This window comes from Camarhynchus parvulus, chromosome 9 (assembly GCF_901933205.1).
Source record: "Camarhynchus parvulus chromosome 9, STF_HiC, whole genome shotgun sequence".
Classification (NCBI taxonomy): domain Eukaryota; kingdom Metazoa; phylum Chordata; class Aves; order Passeriformes; family Thraupidae; genus Camarhynchus; species Camarhynchus parvulus.
This window is the reverse complement of record NC_044579.1, coordinates 9,260,535-9,279,243: the sequence shown is the minus strand read 5'-3', so window position 1 is coordinate 9,279,243 and position 18,709 is coordinate 9,260,535. Positions and strand designations below refer to the sequence as shown.

The window sequence follows — 18,709 nt, the reverse complement described above, 5'->3', positions numbered from 1 at the left end:
TCTTGGTGCTGAGGGTGCCCCAAAAAGCACAGAATGCAATGGATGAGGACATGGCCAGGCCAGGTGGGAATGCCCAGGTACCTCCCCTGGGGGGACACTTTGACTCAGTCTATTGCAGCAGGCTCTGTGGCTGTTGCATCACTTTGCCTCAGGTGCAGTCCTGTGGTGCAAGGCCTTCGGAATGAGTCTGAGGAATGCTTTGGGGCTCTTTGATGGATTGTGACACCCCCTCAGCTGCCTCCCACATCAGTGTCCCATGGATGTGGCCTGTGGGGATGGGGGTTTACACAGCTGGGCCAGTTTGTGTAAGGGAGGATGGATGTTCAGTGCCTCTGACCAGAGGCTACACCCAAAACCGCCTCCCCACCTCGTTTCAGGGGGAGTCTGTGTAAACCTGGCCTCTGTGGGCTGTGGTGTCCCTCACCCCAAACCCAGCCAGGGATGATTCTCTGCTGCATTAGGCTTTCTTGTGGATGCATTCCTTGCTCTCAGCCTTGTTTGCTTCTCCCTAGACCTGAGGTGATTGAACATATCTTTATCTTATCTAAGCTGCTTAACTCACAGTTCAAAGTTCCAGCCAGGCATCTTCAAGGAGGGGGGGCTTCTGTGGTTGCAGCTTCTTTAAACTGTTTTTGCTATAGGGCAAAACTCCTTCCTCATAATGTTTAAGGCCTGAACCATTTCAGTCCCTGACTGGCAGCCTTACAGCCTATTTAGAAAGTATATTTTCAGGAATAAATCATCATTATCACTGGAGTGTCTAAGCTTTACATTCCTGCTTTATAAGTGGAGAGAAAACCAAGCTTGTGAAAATGAAATTGCTTTCCTCTGGGAAGTCAAAAAAATGGTATCAAACCCATGGGAGTGGCTTTTATTTCCCTGTGTCATGTACTGTACTGCAATTTTTGCATCAGAAATAATCTCTGGAAGTGATTGCTGCCTCTCTTTGGCACCCTCTACCCAGGCAGGGTGTTTACTTAAATGCCCCAGGATCCTGGAGTGACTGGAGTCTTGTATTTGGCACAACTTGAATCCTCTCAGTTGTGCAGCTTGTGCCTCTGCAAGACGGCTGCAGGTCACTGCTGGATACAAATTAAAACCACATTTCTATCATGCTGGTTCTGGTAGCTCTTGGTCTAAGAGAAGTGTTAGTTTGATGGTGTGAAGCAGCCTTTACAGATTGCCTCACTATGCAAACTAAAGAGGAGAAATATAAACAGCAGAAATCCAACACTGTGAAAGTAAGTGAAAATTAATTTCCCTCCTGCTCTGCCCAAATGGTAGAAATACTATGAGTGTTTGATGCTCCCATGTTTTAAGCAGGAAACAAGCAGTACCACCCTGAATGAGAAGTTTGTCCTTTGTACCTAACTAATTTGTGTGCAGGAAACTGCAGTGAGTAGATGAAGACGTCCTCGAACTACATTTTGCAGCAAAAAAGGACAAGCTTTGATGGCTTTTATGCTGTTCTAATTTTAGTACAAATTCATTTACTAAAATAAGGAAATACTCACTTGGAAATTATTGCAGGAGGAAGACAATAAAGACTTAGCTGCCTTAATTTGAAAGCAATATCTGAACGGGATGTATTTTGTAGTTTAAATAATTTAAGTGGCTTGTATCATGTGAAATCTCACGAAAAATGTTAGACATTTTTGCCCTGGATACAGCTTGTCTACCAGATACAATCCAGGACAGTTCATTTGAATTATCTGAAGTCTCGTATTCAGCAGAGTGGTTAAACTACGTTAAAATTTTTTGTAAATGCTGCCATTCAAAATTGAAGTGAATATAACTTGTTTGAAGTTCTTCATGTGAGACTCAATGTAATATATTCCATTTAAAAACATCATGAAAGAGGAAGCAGTTGAGGAGATACTATAACGTGTCTCTTTGAGTTGTTGATTCATACCTCCAAAAGGGAGGGGGGTGAAGATCTTTAGTGCTGAATAGAAGTATTCACACAGAAAATTAATGCAGAATAGCCACTGCACATGAAGAAGCCATTTCATGCTAATTTTTCTATGACTTCCCAGTGCAGACAAGGCTCTAGTTACTTCAGATGAATTGTCATGGGATCCCTGTATGGACAAGCTCTTGCTGTATGGAGCTGAGGGAATCAGGAAATACTGGAAAGCTGCCTTTTTTTTTTTTTTTTTTTTCATTTTTCTCTCCTTCTTTAAAGACTCGCTGGCTGAGATCACTCAGGGGGCCTGAACTACTTAATATTCTGCTAGCTATTTCCTTAGAAACTGATTTAGCTGTGAAATCATTAACTGCCTCCTTGGACTGCATCCTTTTTACTAGAAATGTGGTTTAGTTACCTTAACCTGGTATTGGGCAGGGAAACTTTCCGTGTCTGCCAACTTCTTTCTTCTTTTCACACCCTTTCACTTATGCTGTGTTTTATTGCTTACTAGTAAGCAATTGTGTCCCTGTTCTGTCCTTCAGCTGCTTCAGTTTCCCACTGATCCACTTCACTTATGAAATCAAGTGTTTTATTTGTTGCCTACTTTGTTTTAAGTCAGTGTTGCATATTGCTCTTTAAAGTGAAATCCTTGGAACATTCAGAAGCAAATCTTAAATCCTTGAAAAAGCTAAGTATTGAAGATCTCTCAGGGCCATTTCTACAGTCTTTTTCTTTAAGTGTCATGGTGGTATTTTGGGTCTTCAGACTGCAGGGAGTTAGTTTCCTTTCCTCAGCTCCTTTATTGCAGTAGGAAAAAATGTTAATTTCAAATATGTTTGATGTCAGCTGGTTTGGGGGAGCTACAGTCAAACAGTTTAATTACATCCTTAGTACTGGTTTGCAATATGAAAATTAAAATAACTTCAATGTGTATTATGTCATTACAGGCAATTAGAAGAAATTAGAATTTACTCTGATTAAACTTTTTATACTGTAAGCATTCACCTTGCATTCACCTTTCTCCTCCAGGCCAGAAAATGGTTCCAGTTCCTGTCACGACAGGGATGAGAAGCTGCAGTCTCCAGCAAGTGGTGCCTCTTCCACTTGTGGTGGGAGACAGTCCAGCATTTCTGACTTCTGCATTTCCCCCTCATGTAAGGATGGCCTGTGGGTGCTGTTCTTAATTGCTGACATCTTCCTTGACTGGGGCAGGTGTGGGGGGCCTGGACTGTGTGTTGTAGATTGGGGATTCTTTTTTTGTAGTGTGGGAATGGCCCTCTGTTTATAGAGCCTGGGTCAGTCTGCAGGGCCTTGGGGCACCCTGCAGCTGAAGAATGGCCACAGAAGGGAACGTGTGGCCAGCAGACACCAATGGTCTCACTTGCCTCACTCCATCTTGCTTCCTGTGGGAGTGCCAAGGCTCAATCTCAGGGCTTCCGCTGTGTGAAGGATACTCTGCAGTGTCCCCTCCCCAGGGAAGGAGCTGCAGCCAGAGGCAGTGCACTTCCCAACAGGCAAAGGCCCTTGCTTGATCAAATATCCCTTGTTTGGATCTAAATGAATCACTGTCTGCTGGCACCTGCAGGCTCTGTTGGCTGGATCTCAGTGTTAGAGCTGAAGGCAGCTGCAGTTATCTGCTGAGATTTGCAACTGCATTCAGACCATCCAGGGCTGTGGAGGATGGGCAGCCTGGTGCTGTGTGGCTGCATTGTGGGTGATGCTGTTAAAGATTCTGCCCTTGCAGCTTCAGCTGAAATGAATGCAAACTCAGCTGGGCCTGAGAGCTCAGAAACATGTGATGGAATTTAAAAGGTTATAGCCTTCTGATCTACTCGATTGCTGAACTTCTGATATCCACGAGATCTTGCAACTTTGGATGTTGGAATTTCAACCTTCCTGCAGGGATTCATTAACATTTACAATATAGATCTAAGGCAATTTGCTCAGCAGTCATAGATAAAGGATCTTGCAGCATATCCGGGACAGAATTATTAATAAGTTCAGGCTAAGTGTGCCTTTTCTTTTCTGAAAAATATGCTTTGAAGCAGTAAAGGAATAGCATACTTTTTAATTCTATTTTTTTAAAATTTCCTAAAGGAAATGAAAAGGATTCTGAGAAAAGTAACTGAGGTCTTGCAGACAGGAATTCACTTGTGTAATGCCCAGAGCTGATAAGTGTAACATGCTGAAGGAGAGGAGGACAGGAGCAGGAGAAGCTCCTGTCCATGATGGGCACTTGGGTTCTTGCTGTTGTGCAGCAATGGGAGCTGCTGTTCTCAGCCTCACTGTGCACAGTAACACCTTGAGTACAGCTCAGGGGGTTTGGCTGCCCTTGGTCAGCAACTCACACCAGCAAAGGTTGTAAACCAAGTAAAAGCATACTGACTTGGCAGTGCTCCTGCAGAGAAGGAAAAAAAGAAAGGATTTTTACATACCTGTGCTTTGCAAAGGAAATTAAACCAAGTAGTTATCAAGGGCGTTCCTATTAGGTGTTTTAAAGTGTAACTGGATGCAGTTCCTAAGGCATTTTGCAGCCATCCAGAGCCCAAGTGAACAGATTTTGATCTCTTTCCAGTGAGATGCATGCACTCACCTCTGTCACTTTTGCTGTGCTACTGATGCTGTCTGATTGTTTTGTAGAGATTTGTGAAGAGGTTTAAACAGGCAGCCTGAGTCAGTCAGCAAAACAAATATTGTTAGTTTTTGATGAATATTGATTTAAAGTGTTCATGCTGAAGATATTTCTGCCAGCTTAAATGTTTCATTTTGTCAGAACTTTGCTTGTAGCCTCTGTTTAAAACATTCTGTTAGCTGCTTTCAGTCAAAATTATATGCAGGTGGCTACTAATAAGACTACTAGATTATATTATTTTCCTGTAGAAAAATCTGTGAGGTCAGAATATACAACATACTGCTAGTTTATATGCATTATAAATGTAAAAACAGAAATAATTTTTGTCTGTGACAGAGGAGATTTTCCCTAGCATTAATTCAGGCTTTAAAATAACACTGAGCTACTTGAAAGATGGCCTGAGGTTTGTTTTGGGTTTTTCCAAGTAGCAGTGACATATATGCTTGTCTTTCTTATCTTTTGAGATTTAGAAATGAGGTGTAAGAAAAAAAGAAGAGAAAAGAGGGACTGCACTGCTGGACCCCCTGGTTGTTATTTCAGTGACAGGACTTAATTCTGCAGGATGATAATTGAGCTGGGTCTTTGAACATCTCCACGTTTCCAAAAGGCATTGGGGATTATAATATTTAAATTAAAAAGGCTTTAATTTAAGACAATGGAAAATAAGCCCTTTCTCTTCTGTTGCCTTCTAAGATACAGCAGGGAACAGAAATGTGTAAAAATAATGGTACTGCTTCTAGAGGCTTTCATGATGCTCTGCCAAACATCTCTGCTGTGTAATAAATATGCTGTTTATTGACTTCTGATCTTGGTCTGATGGTCATTCTGCAGTACCAGGAGCCTGCTTATTTCAGAATATTTGTTTCCCAGCATCACATGAGTACCTTGGGACTCAGAGTTTCATGCAGCCAAGTCACAAAATGAATAGTAAGAGGCAATGAGTGAAAAAAACAGAATAAAACTTCATGTGAACAATTAGCCTCCTCAAGGGGCTATCTCAAGGAGGCTAAGTTTAGCCTCAAGGAACCTTGATCCTCTTTTGTTTACCAAAAATGAGCATCCTTCTTTAATGTCCTCCTGGAAATATTTTATTGTTCTTGAATTGGTCTGATTTTGTCTGGGTCCATCCTCTCCCCCTTTATGCTTTGGTAAAGAATCAATCATTCTTGCACCCTTTTTTATTTGTCTCCTGTGGGCAGAAAACTTGTGATCAAAGATGAGCCCTGGTCATCTTCCTACACTTACTATGCTGAATGCCAGACAGAACATGTGCTGGGCAGCAAAATGCTTGTCTGAGAGTGACCTGATCTGCATTCTTTTCAGCATGAGAGAGCAAACCAGGACAGCAGCCTGTCCTGAGCATGGCAGGAATGGAGCTAGGGATTTTCCCTAAACTTTCATTGAACTTGCATATCTTGGTAGCCTTGTGGTTCTAAGCAAACTGAGTGTCTTTCACTTCCCCATTAGAGTAAGGCAGAAATTGAGTCTAACAGAACTGTTACTGTGGATATGTACAACAACTGCAAGGGGTTGTGTTCCTGTGGCTTTAATGAGATATTGGATGTAGCTGATGTGTGTTAACTGCAGGTCTGCATGGTCCTATCCCATTGCAAGTGCACAGTGTAGCCAGTTTTATTTTCCAACTGCAGAGGGCTTAAATTATCACACTTGCAGCTGTTCTGCTCAGGTGACGAGCCCTAATATACTCTGCCACACAAACTCAGTAGCCTGCCAAAACCTCAAGGTTTCCTTCATACAGCAGGAGTTGTGACTTGATTGTATTTCTAATAAAACTGTAAGGAGACAACTCCTCACTGAACTGTGTTTCTTTTTTAAGCAGCAGTTGAAATGAAGTCATCTGAAGTATTTGCATCAGGCCACAGAATGGACCAACACATCCCAGCTGGTGATACCTTATCTTCTCAGTCTGCTGACTTCACTGAGGACAAAATAAATGGTCAATCACACAGGTATGATCTATCCAGAGAATACCTAAAATTGTGAGAGGAGTCTGACAGGATTTACCAGCTAATTCCATGCTGCTGTAAAGACAATCTGTGAAGTTACTTGATGTGTGATGTAGTCTGGCCTGAGACAGCTGTGGTTGTGCTTGCCAAACAAAATACCCTTTGCTGTGCCAGAGGCAGCTGCTCCATTTCTAAGCATCTGGTTCAGAATGAGGGAAGTCTCAAGCAAGACATTATTAATGAACTTCACATGTATGCTCAATGCAGCCTTGTGAAAACAAAACTTCCTGATTGCTTCCTTATATGACTCAACAGTAGTCCATGAAAATCATTTATTAGTAAAGAAATAGGTAGGACTGTGGGAACAGGAATTAACATGCAGAAGGAAGAAAAATGAAGCATTTAACTGGGTTAAGAGTGCTTAAACATTCTGAGTTGCTAGCACTGCTCACCAGAGTCCTTCATTTATGAGATCACCCAGCAATGGGTTTCAACTCTTCCTTGAAATCATTCCTGTAAAATTCAAGGTCTTGCTCTCCTTATCCTGCTTATCCTGTTCACCTTAAGCCCTCTGTGAAGCCTTTGTCACGTGTACAACTGTGATGTTATATCTTGGATAAGAACAAGGAATTAATTAGCAATTGGACTAAAGTCTACCAAAGTTTTCAGAGCCTGCATTTGTCCTTCAGACATTAACAGCTTTTTCCTATAGGTAATTAGATTGGGCCAAGTTTTAAACAGTGTAGACAAATTTTAAAAGCAAATATGTTCCAGAACTAAAACACAGAATGGGTGGAGATGTGTTAAAGGAAAGCTTTTACAACTCTTTATGCGCCTAATTTTTCAGAAGTGCTTGGTTATTTGTGTCAATTTCGGCTCTAGCACTTCAGAAAGATTCTGTGTCTAGAACTTTGTTTCCTTCATGCTTAAAGATGCCAGTGTGTGGTTTGGGGGTTTTTGGGGGGCTGGTGTGGCTTTGGTTGTTTGATTGGGTTTTTTTCCCCAGTTGTACTGTTTCCATGGGGAGATCTGAGCAATTATACATTGTCAACAAACTGTCGCTGTTTTCAACTGAAGTGATTAGGAGTCATACCTCTGGGCCAGCATTGCTGGTTTTATTTCTGTTGTCTCTTGTAACTGTAGCTAAGCACATAATAGAAATACAAACAGACCATACAAATTTATGACCAAATTGTTTGCTTTGTGGTGGAGATAGGGATATTATTTTTCAGGCTTTGCTTCCAGGAAGCAAGTAAAATTGGCAGCATCTTGTCCCCCACCTTAGTGAGATGCTTTGCTTCTCTACATAACCTATTATTAAAAAGGTGTGTTCCCCGTAATTTTTAATATTTGTTCACAAACATATGTATAAATCTCAGGATGGGATTTATAGAAGTGAAGGCACAGGTGCAGTATCCTGCAGAGGAAGATCATATCTTTTCACCCTGTGTTTCCTCAGCATGCATGCCGTAATTTGGATTTCCAAACACAGCCTTGAGTTACAGATACAGGAATGCAGCCATTCTCAGTTGAAGAGAGCACAGGGTTTTCTATGTCAAGGGTCTTTTGTTAATATGTTGGTGTTGCAATACCTGCAACTAGACCTGCCTTTTCATTCTTTCACTCCTGGACGCAGACTATAATTTGTTTGCAAAACAAACAGGACTAATAAATCACTTCTTTGCTCATAGTTTTGTCCACTGTAAGAATTGCCTCCTTCCTGGAGGCAAATACCTGTTTGACAAATACCAAGACCTTCCTAGAAGAGGTATGTATGAGAAAAGGAGGGCTGAGTTGGGCTGTGGAAGTGGACACTTCCCTTTCCCCTCTTCCTTAGCAGTGTAAATTGGGAGCCAACTTCAGAGTTGAGTGAAAGGATGCAAAATCAATTGGAGAGAAGAATGAGACCTTAGTAGTGACATTTCTGCTGCAGCTGTTTTATTTCTACAGGAACAAATGATTGTTCCAACTGATGCGGGTCAGACTGAGTTAAATGACAAAATAAGCAATAAAAATGACACTGCTATATTGCTATATGGAGCTAAAGATGTTTAAATATCTCTGTGGTCCACGCCTTGAGGTTTTATCTAGCCAGTCTTATTTTTTGGTTGTTTTACCAATCTGTTTCTGCTGCCATCGCCCACCTCCTCCTTTGAAGCTGAGACAAGTATTAACACTTGTAATAGTCAGAGGGCTGCAGAGATGGTTCTTAGCAGAGCAGTTAGCACGTCTCTGCCCTCAACAGCAGCATATACATATGCGAAATACAGACAATATGCTATTTAAAATACAAAAGGAACACTTGCTCAAATCTCCCGGCAAGGTGAAGCAGGGCTATGGAAGGGCTAATCAGTACTGACTCAGCAGCATTCCCAGGGAAGGAGGGGAGATCAAATATCTTGAAAATCCCCCTAATCACCCCTTCTGATGGTCACAAAGGGTTCTTTTGATGGAGCTAATAACACGGGGACTTTCTATTTTGAATCGCCGGTTTTTAGACGCACCTTTCGATGTCCTGCCTTTGGCTCTTTTATTTCCCTTTTTAAATATGATGAAGTTTTCATGTAGCTGTTACTTTAGTTTAACCTTTTCTCCTCTTAAGAGAAAATCGACTCACTCGGGCAAACATTAATTTAGATTCAGAATTATTTTAGAGACTTGCTATTTCCTGGTAGCCTCCATTTTTTTAACTGTGAAAAGCTATATTTATGCTGGCGGCAAGGAAGGGCAGTGTATCCTCACACAGTTATCGACTAAATTTTAAAGAATGGTATTTTTGCAGACTGTGAAATAGCAGCACCTGCTTTATGTTCTCAGTGTGAGCAAGGAACCTGTGTGTTTAGGGAATTTATTTTAGAGATGCCATCGCAGCTTTTTGCTCTCTTGACAAAGCCTTCAGGGCGTTCTACAAATCTTATCTCAGACAGGAGCCAGGGAGGCTGCCTATGTCTGCCAAGACTGACCTGTACCTGGAAGAAATCCGGGTGTCTGTGCCCTAAAAGGATGTGTTCCTGTGCTGTAGCATATCTGTGTATTTTTTGCACCCTAGAACGAGTCACTGGATGTGATAAACACAACAGAAAACAAGCTAAAGCTCAGTTCCTGGTTTGCAGGTAATTTAAGTACCCGTGTTCACTCCTCTTGTGCAGAGTGAGGTTTGGGTAGGACGGACAGGTCAAGAGCCAGGCTGGAGGCTGTGCAGTGAGCACATGGCCCAGGCAGTGCCTGTGGTGCCATGTTCCTTTCCATTTGCAGCCTCTCTGAGGTTTGAGCACCTGCCAGGCTGTCCCAGCATGTACTGCAGGTTTCACTTGCTTGCAGCCTCACTATGCAGATGTGTTTCTCCATGCATTGCTGACCCTTTCCCTCTCCTCCTCCAGTGACTTTGCCCTGGCCTTCACCAGCAAACCCAAGATCCCGCGCACTCCTGACGGGCAGAGCAGCAGCCCCAGGAAGGGAAAGGTCCCAACCATTGCCCCCCAGTTCTCTCAGTCTGGACCCCTACAATCAAGCCATCCAAGCTCCTCAGGATCTACAAGGAGTAGACAGAGTAAGTGGAAAATGTCATCGTTCTGTTTGTCATTGTTGGGTGGGAAAGGAGGGAGCGTTGTAGAAACTCTTCAGGAATGAAGTGGTAGGCTACAAATGTGCCAGGAGTGTATGACATTGTGCTTGTCATCTGCAGGATGTACAACCATGTAATTATATCCTGCTGAACACTGCTCCTATTTCCAGGCTGTCATGTGAGCAGTTAAAAGACATGCTTTTTCCTGTCTCTGGGTGGAGAAAAGTGACCCAAATTCTCAGAAGTTTTTGGGGAAGCTTATGAGTCTCAGATTAGACCTTCTCTAGATGTCATCAGAGTTTTTCCTTTTCTTTAGACACTTGTTCATCCCACTGAATAGACCTGAATCTGTCATTGCTCTGCCTATGGGCATCCTCCAGGTGCAGTTCTATGGCAAGTTTTACTATTGGCACAGTTGAGCAGATATTTTCTGTGGCAGTAACACCTACAGATGAATCAATGTAGTAAAGTGCCCTTTTATTTGCAAGAGTGAAATTTCCAGATATTAGTCAGAACATTTTAAGTTGGCAATCACAAGTAGGCCACATTTTCCATCTAAGCACATTGATGTGACACTTGTGACTTTAACCAGCTAACACAGATCATCAAGTGCAATGTTCCAAACTTATTTCAGGGTACCCAGACAGGAATTGTAACAGAACCTGCTTCAAGGGTTGAACCAATTCATCTAAGTATTTCAAGTTCCTTCCTGTAGAGATAGAAGGAATGGTGGCATAACACTGAATAAACGTCTAAATCTTTAAATTAATGCTGACTTGGATGTGAACAAGAGACGTGAGCAAATACAGTAATAAGATGAGAAGCTGGTTAGTAGCAGCTGAACTTCAAGACTGTGATTAAAAATTTCTCATTTAAAAAATCTAGAATTTTTTTCTTCAGGTTTTTTGTGTCTTCTGGATTTGCAGACTGGTCATTAAATCTTACAAAGCCCTATTCCAAGCTTTTTCCTTGGGACCATCCCTAACCCTAGGCTGATTTACCTGCCTAGGGTTAGGGTTAGGGTTAGGGTGTAACTTGAAGTCGGATCCCTGGGTGTGTCTACACTGCAGCTGAATCTAGAACAGATGTCAGGCAGCCCAGGAGATGGCTCAGGGCAGCTTGGTAAGCAGGGAGCCAAGCACAGTGTGCTGCTTCTTGCAGTCTCCTTTCTGCTGGAGACTGGTACTCCAGAGCCATGTGGCCGTGCTGTGGCCTGCAGAAGTTTATAAAAAGAACTTCATCTTTGGGGGGTTCAGAAGAAAGGGTGGCTTTGACGTGAGGATGGAGGAAAATGATGGACTCTTGCTTTGAGCCAGGCAACACAAGCTCAGTAGAGAGGAAAAACTGATCTTGGATGCTTACACATCAGTAAACACATGTGGAGTGTCAGCTGTGGAGTTTTTTGGGGTGGAGGGAGAAGAAAGGTGCATTCTTCAGTAATGAACAAACCTTTTCTCACGTGTGTGGATAGGAAAAGCTGGATTCTAATACAACTCTGTGTCCATCATCAGTGAAAATGGCAGGAGCATGGCATCATAACAAGTTTAGTGATGATTATTTGATCACAATGCAACATTAGCTCTATTCTTTAGCTGTAACTGTTACCTTGAAACATTTGACACAAACATAGTAAGTCAATACCTTCCCAAGAAACTCGAAATGTGTGTATATCATTAGCTACTCATTACAGATAGAGAAAATGAAATGAAGAGAGTTTAAATAACCCAGTAAACCACTAACAGAGCTGGAAAGAGCACGCTGAGCCTTCTGTGTTGCTCATTCATTGTTCCACACAGTTGCACATGCAGAGAAGTGGTGTGGTTTCGTTCAGGGAGTACAGGTGAGGCATTGGAAGGGAATGTTCTTGGTGGCGAAAGGAAGTTTTGACCTGGAGGCTCCTTGCTTCAACACTCCTGTGCTGAGGTAAAGCAGCTCTTTCAGCTTTACCTTTGCTGCATGTGCCCTGGGTTTTACCTCTGACACGAGTGCTCTCTGTTTCCTGTGACAGCAGCACTGTTCTGCCCTGCCTGGAATTGGTGTTAACACCCAGGAGTCTGTCCCTGGTTCCTGTTTCGGTTCATTTCCAAAAGCATTGGCCCATTGAAAAGCCCTAGTGAAGGAACAAAAAGTACAGAGTGTGTATGTATGTGTGTGTGTGTGTGTGTGTGTGCACAGAAAAATCTTCTGCATGTTCTAGTTTCTCAGGGCAGCTTTACACTCCTGGGGAGAGTGTCCTAGGAAAGATGTGACAGACCAGTGTTGCTTTCAGGAGGCTCTGGAGCAAGATCCTTTTCCAGGGGCACAGTGTTAAATATATCTTATTTTTAAATTGCTCTAAAGTAGATCACTTGGGGTCCTCTGTGGATTCAGTATATGTGATCTGTTAGTCCAGATACTTGAGCTCTTCTAACTTTTATTGTTTTATTTGTTTTACACTATACCTCTTTGCTGGGAATGTATGCTGAATGTATAGCAAGCATTCCAACCTGCTGTGGTCCATTTACCATTTCTCCCAGTTTTTTGCTTGGGAATCCAGGCTATCATTTTCTATCTGTCCACATGTGCCACAAGACAGTGTCAGCAATTAAATGTTAAGCTCTTCCTGTTAAAATACCAAATAAATTATTTTGCAAACAACTAATCTTCCACTCACTCTGTGTACATGTGTCCAGCCTTCTTGTCACAGACCACCAATTAGTTCTTGTCCATCCTGCAGGAACTTTCACACAGGTGTTTATAGGTGGGAAGAGTTACATGAAGGTTGTAAGGACCAGATTTTTTAAGGACTAAAAAGGGTTTTAAGCACTTACACTGAAACTCGAGTTTCTCAAAGGTAATTCTCAGCTTTTACTTAGAGATGCATGGAAGAGATCTGAAGCAAGTGAGCCCCTAATGTTTCCCCAGTAAAGCTGTGTGCTTACTGCTCCTTTAATTTCCTAGCTGACTCATCTGTAGGTCAAAAATGGTATCAGATGCACAGATATCAGCAATCAGTAGATTCCAGCAGTTGCTGCCTCCCATTTACCTGCTGCATAGGTATGTAGGATTTTACATATCAAGAGACTCTGTTCCAGTGGAAGACTAATTTGTGGATTTCTTAGTATTTCTGAAGAAATGCAAGTTTTTGTAGCTGATGGACATGATGAGAAAAAGATGACTTTCTGATTTTACTTACTGCATTCACTTATTTTAGAGGCACATTTTTAGCTTGATTTTAGTATTTATTACAGGTGTATTTTCTGGAAACAAGTTGATTTTATGTAAACCTACCTGAACCAGCTGGACTGCTCCTCTTGGAGCATGGAGTGTGTGGAATGCCTGAGGAATGCAGAGGAAGCCCAGGTACTTAGTGCAGCTACAGGCCTGGGGCCAGATTCCTGCCTGAGATGCAGCCCCTGCTATTAGCTGAACTCTAGAGCAAAAGCAAGCTCTTCATATAATAAATATGAAATAAAATAAATATGAAATAAAATCAGCTATGCTGGGATCCTCTGTGATTTCCACTTCCAGGCTGGTACAGGGATGACACTGGCAGCATGGCTGGAAAATAGAGTTCCACAGGGAGCACAGGCACCTCCAAATTTAGACATTTTCAACTGTGTTCCATGTGGACATGGTTGTGTGGTTTAATCCACTCTTATTCTCTGTCTGTTCCAGGCAACTCTGCATGGGTGTGCTGAAGCTGTTTGCAGTGTACCAAGTTCTAAGGCACATTGCAGCTAGGGCAGTACAAAAATCTCTACCAGAAGAATGGGGAATGTTTTTTGTTAGGAGTGTAATTGGGCCCTGGTGATGCCATTTCAGTTCTTTCAATATCCCCTGAAAAGGGGCTGCCATAAATGCATTCTGCAGTTTTGAGTTGCAGCATCACGAGTTAAAGGAGTTAAAGTGCCTCTCTGCATGTTTTTTGTGATGTTTGTGTCCCTGTACAAGTTGAACAAGCATTGCCCTCAGGCAGCTTCTGTCTTGTAAATAAATCCTGCTTTCAGCTGACAGACCCTTTCTGGATGTTTTTCTGCAGGCAGCCAGTCCTACAGGAAGTGAGAACAGTTCCTTTCCTCGAGAATCACCTGTCACATTGCTGAAGGACAGAGCCAGCTTCCTGTAATGAGCTTCACTGGTGACCTACAGAGGAGAGTGAGGTTGTTGGCACTGCAAGCCTTGCACAGGGACTGGGGATTATCTGATGGGATGTGTCTGTGGCCTCTAAAACTGCCTAAGACAAGGGCCTTGTTATTAGAATTTGAGTCTCAGCAGCAGCCCAGGACTGACACAGGAGATGGATATTTTCTGATTGTTTGCTCTAAAGTGACATTGCCACCTTGAGAAGGAACTCCTGCTCTCTGCCTTCTGTGTCAGTGTAAATGGTCTTTGGAAACAGAATGTAGGCTCAGCCCAGGAGTCTTACCAAGAAAATGTATTTTTTACTTATTGCTTGCTGAAGCAGCCTGCCAATTGCTTTTTTAAAATTTTGCTTGTGTGACTGGGTTGGGAGGTGTCTGTGTTCAAGGGATCTGTGTGAAGAGGGACAGTGTCTGCCACATGTGCTGAGCCTTCCAGCCCAGAGCACTCCTGTGTGGGGTGAGATCTTCCTGACCCTGAAGAGGAGGTATTTTATCAGCTTCTGGTTGACCTGTAGCAGATGAAAAACACTGTTACAGTGCCCAAGGCACCATCCATGCTCACCTCTGAGCTTTTTATCTGCAGCAATTACTCCTATTACTTCTTTCTGCAATTTTTTTGTTAATTCTACTGTTTAACATCTGTGGAATGAAAAATCTTTTTTTTTCCCCCTGGAATGAAGAGCTTTGCTTCTTCATTCACAGAAGAAACCATGAGAATGTGAACAGATCAGCAGCAACTTTCTCTTTACATGTAACTGTGCTCCATCATCTTTGGTGTTTGTTGGCTTTTTTATGTTCTTCACTTCAGAGCAATGACTGTTTATGTCTTTATGGAATTCGTGCTGGTCTTTGGTGCATGTGAAGTGCTGGCCAGACAAGAGAGATCAGGAATCCTTCCACTAAATAAAAAGCAGCAGTTAGTTCTGCCAGTGAATTACAAGGCTAGTGCTGTTTGTTGTTTTTTCTCAACAGTAACAGTGACCAGGAAACACTGAAGTCTTCACTGGGGGTTGGCTTTTGAGTAACACCCCTTCATGTGACAGCTGCTAGGACACATAAATGCAGTTTACACTGGGACTTGGCTGCTGCTGAGGAGGAGATGTACAAAAAGCTGACATTGTATTTGCCATAGTCAGACTTCAGAAACAAATGTTTGAATGAGTATGAAAATGGGGAAGGTAAGGCTTTGGTTTTGGAGAGCAAACAGGTGGAACACAGCCTGAAAGATAAAGCAACTGCTGTAGTGACAGTGCCTTTCCCTAAAGTAAAGAGTTGTAAAGCCATTTCTGTAGAGCCAGAAGAAAGCTTTGTGCCTCTGATAAGAGATTGAAATGGGCCTTTGCTCTGTGGTGGCAACTGAAGAGCCAAGGCCACTGATGTCATTGCTTCAGACCCACTGAGATCAGTGATGCTGTGTCAAATGTTTGCAGAAAGTTGTGTTTCCCACACACAGGTTCAGGAAACCCCTTTGGATAGACATTAAATTAGAATGGGGATGTTTTGTAGGAGAAGACCTCCTGACCTCCTTAAAATCCAGTCAATTCATGTGGAAGTTACCATTTACTACTCAGTGACACCAAGCAGGCAGAGTATGGGTGTTGCTTTAGCTCCCTGACTACTCAGGACATGAAGTGACTCCAGACACTTGCTAGCCTCTGTCCCACAGATCCCCATGCCAGACAAAGGAGTCACAGAAAATCTCTGACTTGTGCTTAGTTTCATCTGCCTCCTCTCAGAGCTGATAAACACAACTAATGGGAAAATGTCCTCTGGTTCACAAAAAGGCAGTAATGGAAAACAGCCATAAAAGTTCACCTCTGGCTTTCCAGGATAGGCAGAATTTCCTCTGAAATTGTTTTTTTCCAGCACTGTAGCATCAACAGCCAAGTTGTGAATGAAGTGCTGAGCAGTTCATTTGCATACATGAATAACAGAATGCTCCAGCAGCTGAGTTTTATTTACCTTACAGCAATGCTGTGCTTCATGTTGGATCTGTGCTATGTTCATGATAGATCTGATTGTGTAAGATGGAGAGCAGCTTTTGAAAAGTGTTGAGAGCAGACTAATTTTTTTGGGTGGGTTGGGTAACAACAACCCCAAAACTTCACTGATTCTATGAGTTAAAACTTCACCACCCCTTGCCAGACACCCCAAGATGGTTGGTAGGTGTGGCAGCTGCTCCAGCAGATCAAGATTCATGAAAACTAAAATGCACCTTGCTGAGTTGGACTGAAGGGAACCAACTGAAGTGTGTGTGCTTGTGTGTTTCTTGCTCAGGCCTGCTGCATTGCAGAACTCTGTATGTATATTTTCCCATGTTCTCTTAGCTGTGTGAGCATGGAGTTTGAAATCCAAGACTATTTTTATATTAATGCATGAGAATCCTGATTTTCCAAATACCTGAGCGAAACTATGGATGTGCTTAGAAATAAGTTATCAGCTGAACAGTAATTTGAGAGGCTGAGGAAGTAACATGTCCTCCTTTCCTCTGTCTTCACAAAAAAGCCCCTGTGATGGCTGTCAGGAGATTTGAAGCTAATAAAAAATGTCAATTCTGCCTTTGTTCATAGAACTGCACTCTTTGGGGTGGGAAGGTCCCTGAATGAAGGTCAGTAGCACACACATAGCAAATTCAGCACCTCACTCTGAAAAGTTGCTGGGTGTCTTTTGCATGTGCCTTGAAGAGGTTGCTGCTAGATTCAACACCCTCCTGGGAAATTCATAACAGGAGCAGTGGAAATTGCTGCCCTTGTGGGAGGGGTGTGATTGCACTTAGAGTAGCTGTAATTTCCTTCACAAAGAGCAAATAAAATTATTGCAAACGACACGTGGATCTGCAAGGAAAGTTTGTCTGGGACCAAAGTCCCAAGTGATGCTACCATGCCTTTTGGATGTAATTGCTGTATATTCAGTGTCATTTTGTTTATGCAGAGTGTTATCTGAGTCTGTGTAAGGATACTGAAGTTTGCATAGAGGGCTCATTCTGGACTATCTTTCCATGACTAAATAAAAATGCTCCTAAAGGGTTTTTTTTTCTTCTTTCTCTTCTGATATATTTGGGTTGGGGGTCATGCAACTTTTTTGTATGAATTTCTTTACATTTCACTCTGGTTTATTATTGATAAATTCTGTCCCCAGCAGTTTTTATCTCCATCTAAGTGGGAGACAGCTCCCTTCAGTTCAGCCTGGCCTGCCTCTGCAGAGGTAATGGTGTTTACTCAGAGGTGTTGCAAAGCAGGCATGAACCACTCATTGTTTGTGGTCTCTCATGAGAGCCCAGGTATGTGGGATGCCACCAGCGACACTGGGTTGGTGTCAGAAGTATTATTTGTTGTACAATTTAAGTGGGTAAGGGAAGACAAGCAAGGAAGTTCTCTGGAGGGAAAATATTGCTGTGATGGGAAGGGACAGTGGTTTGGTTTGGCTTTGAGTTGTCCCTTTAAACAAAGTTTCACTAATCTTTATAAATCATGGGGGAGATGGCAGTGCAGAGATAAGGAGCTCTGCGTGGTGTTCATGCACATCTTGGTGTGGTGGTAGCCAAGAACCAAACATGTCTTCCTTGCAGGTGTTTAGCTATATCCAGACTTCCTTTTGCTAGGGGCTTGAATTTATCTTTGAGACAGAACCTCCTGGCAGTTTGAACCATCCTCACACTTGCTTGCAGTCTGACTGAATATTGGAACAAGCACTTTCCCAGGAGAGGAAATGTGGGAGAGTTGGGGGGTGCTCCTTGCTTGACTCTAAGGAAGGAGTGTGTGAGCCCTGCCAGGCACCCCGGGCACCTCCTGTGCTCTGTGAGCCCGAGGAGGGTGTGGGCATGGCACAGAGGATATCTATAATATCTATATGATATCAATGTAATAGAGGATATCTACAATTACAGCCTTGCAAACCTCCACTGATCCTGCAGGAACCCTGTGCCAAATTACCTCTGTGGCTGAGCCACGTGGACTTCTCTGGGCTAGGCTGCACTTTCCCAACCTATTCATAGAAATTGTGAAAGGAGGGAGACTCTTGAGAGTTTATTGACAGGTGAAAAATAGCAAGATGTTTCAAGACAAACACAACAGACTAAGACCAGACTGTTCTGGCCAAGCTATGGCAATCTGCTGCTGATGGATTTCAAAAAGAAACCAACTTCTGGGTGCAGAAGGTAGAACGTTGCCCTGCTATTATCAGACCTGTAATTCTGTAGCCTGACATCTTGTCAGGAGTTGGGATCAGACATTTCAAAGCAGATTTCCTCCCAACTCCAGGCTCCTTTCTGCCCTGCAGTGACATTGTATTCAGTAACAGCATCATGATCCAAATTTCCACTTTTTGAGGACCTGGTGCTCTCTGAGCAGCAGGCTCAGTGGCACATCCTAGGACATCTAATAACTTTCTGGAACATGTCCTCCTTTTGGTACAAGTTCTGTCAGCAGCCCTTGGCATATGGTCCAAGTTTCCAAGAAACTAGGGCAGTAATTGATGGCAGTGAAAGTGAGAATGCTTCACATAAGTAGTAAG

General features: G+C 42.7%; 1 protein-coding gene across 2 annotated transcripts in view; it reads left to right on the top strand.

Moving 5' to 3' along the window:
• ARMC9 (armadillo repeat containing 9) overlaps window positions 1-15,137 on the top strand; it is a 56,500-nt gene extending 41,363 nt beyond the window's left edge. For both annotated transcript variants that reach the window (XM_030954057.1, XM_030954056.1), the window contains 4 exons: window positions 2,939-3,063; window positions 6,382-6,511; window positions 9,889-10,058; window positions 14,095-15,137. In XM_030954057.1, the coding sequence (XP_030809917.1) occupies window positions 2,939-3,063; window positions 6,382-6,511; window positions 9,889-10,058; window positions 14,095-14,117 (448 nt within the window). In that variant the 3' untranslated portion in view covers window positions 14,118-15,137. The remainder of the gene's footprint in view (window positions 1-2,938; window positions 3,064-6,381; window positions 6,512-9,888; window positions 10,059-14,094) is intronic.
• The last annotated feature ends 3,572 nt before the right edge of the window (window positions 15,138-18,709 follow it).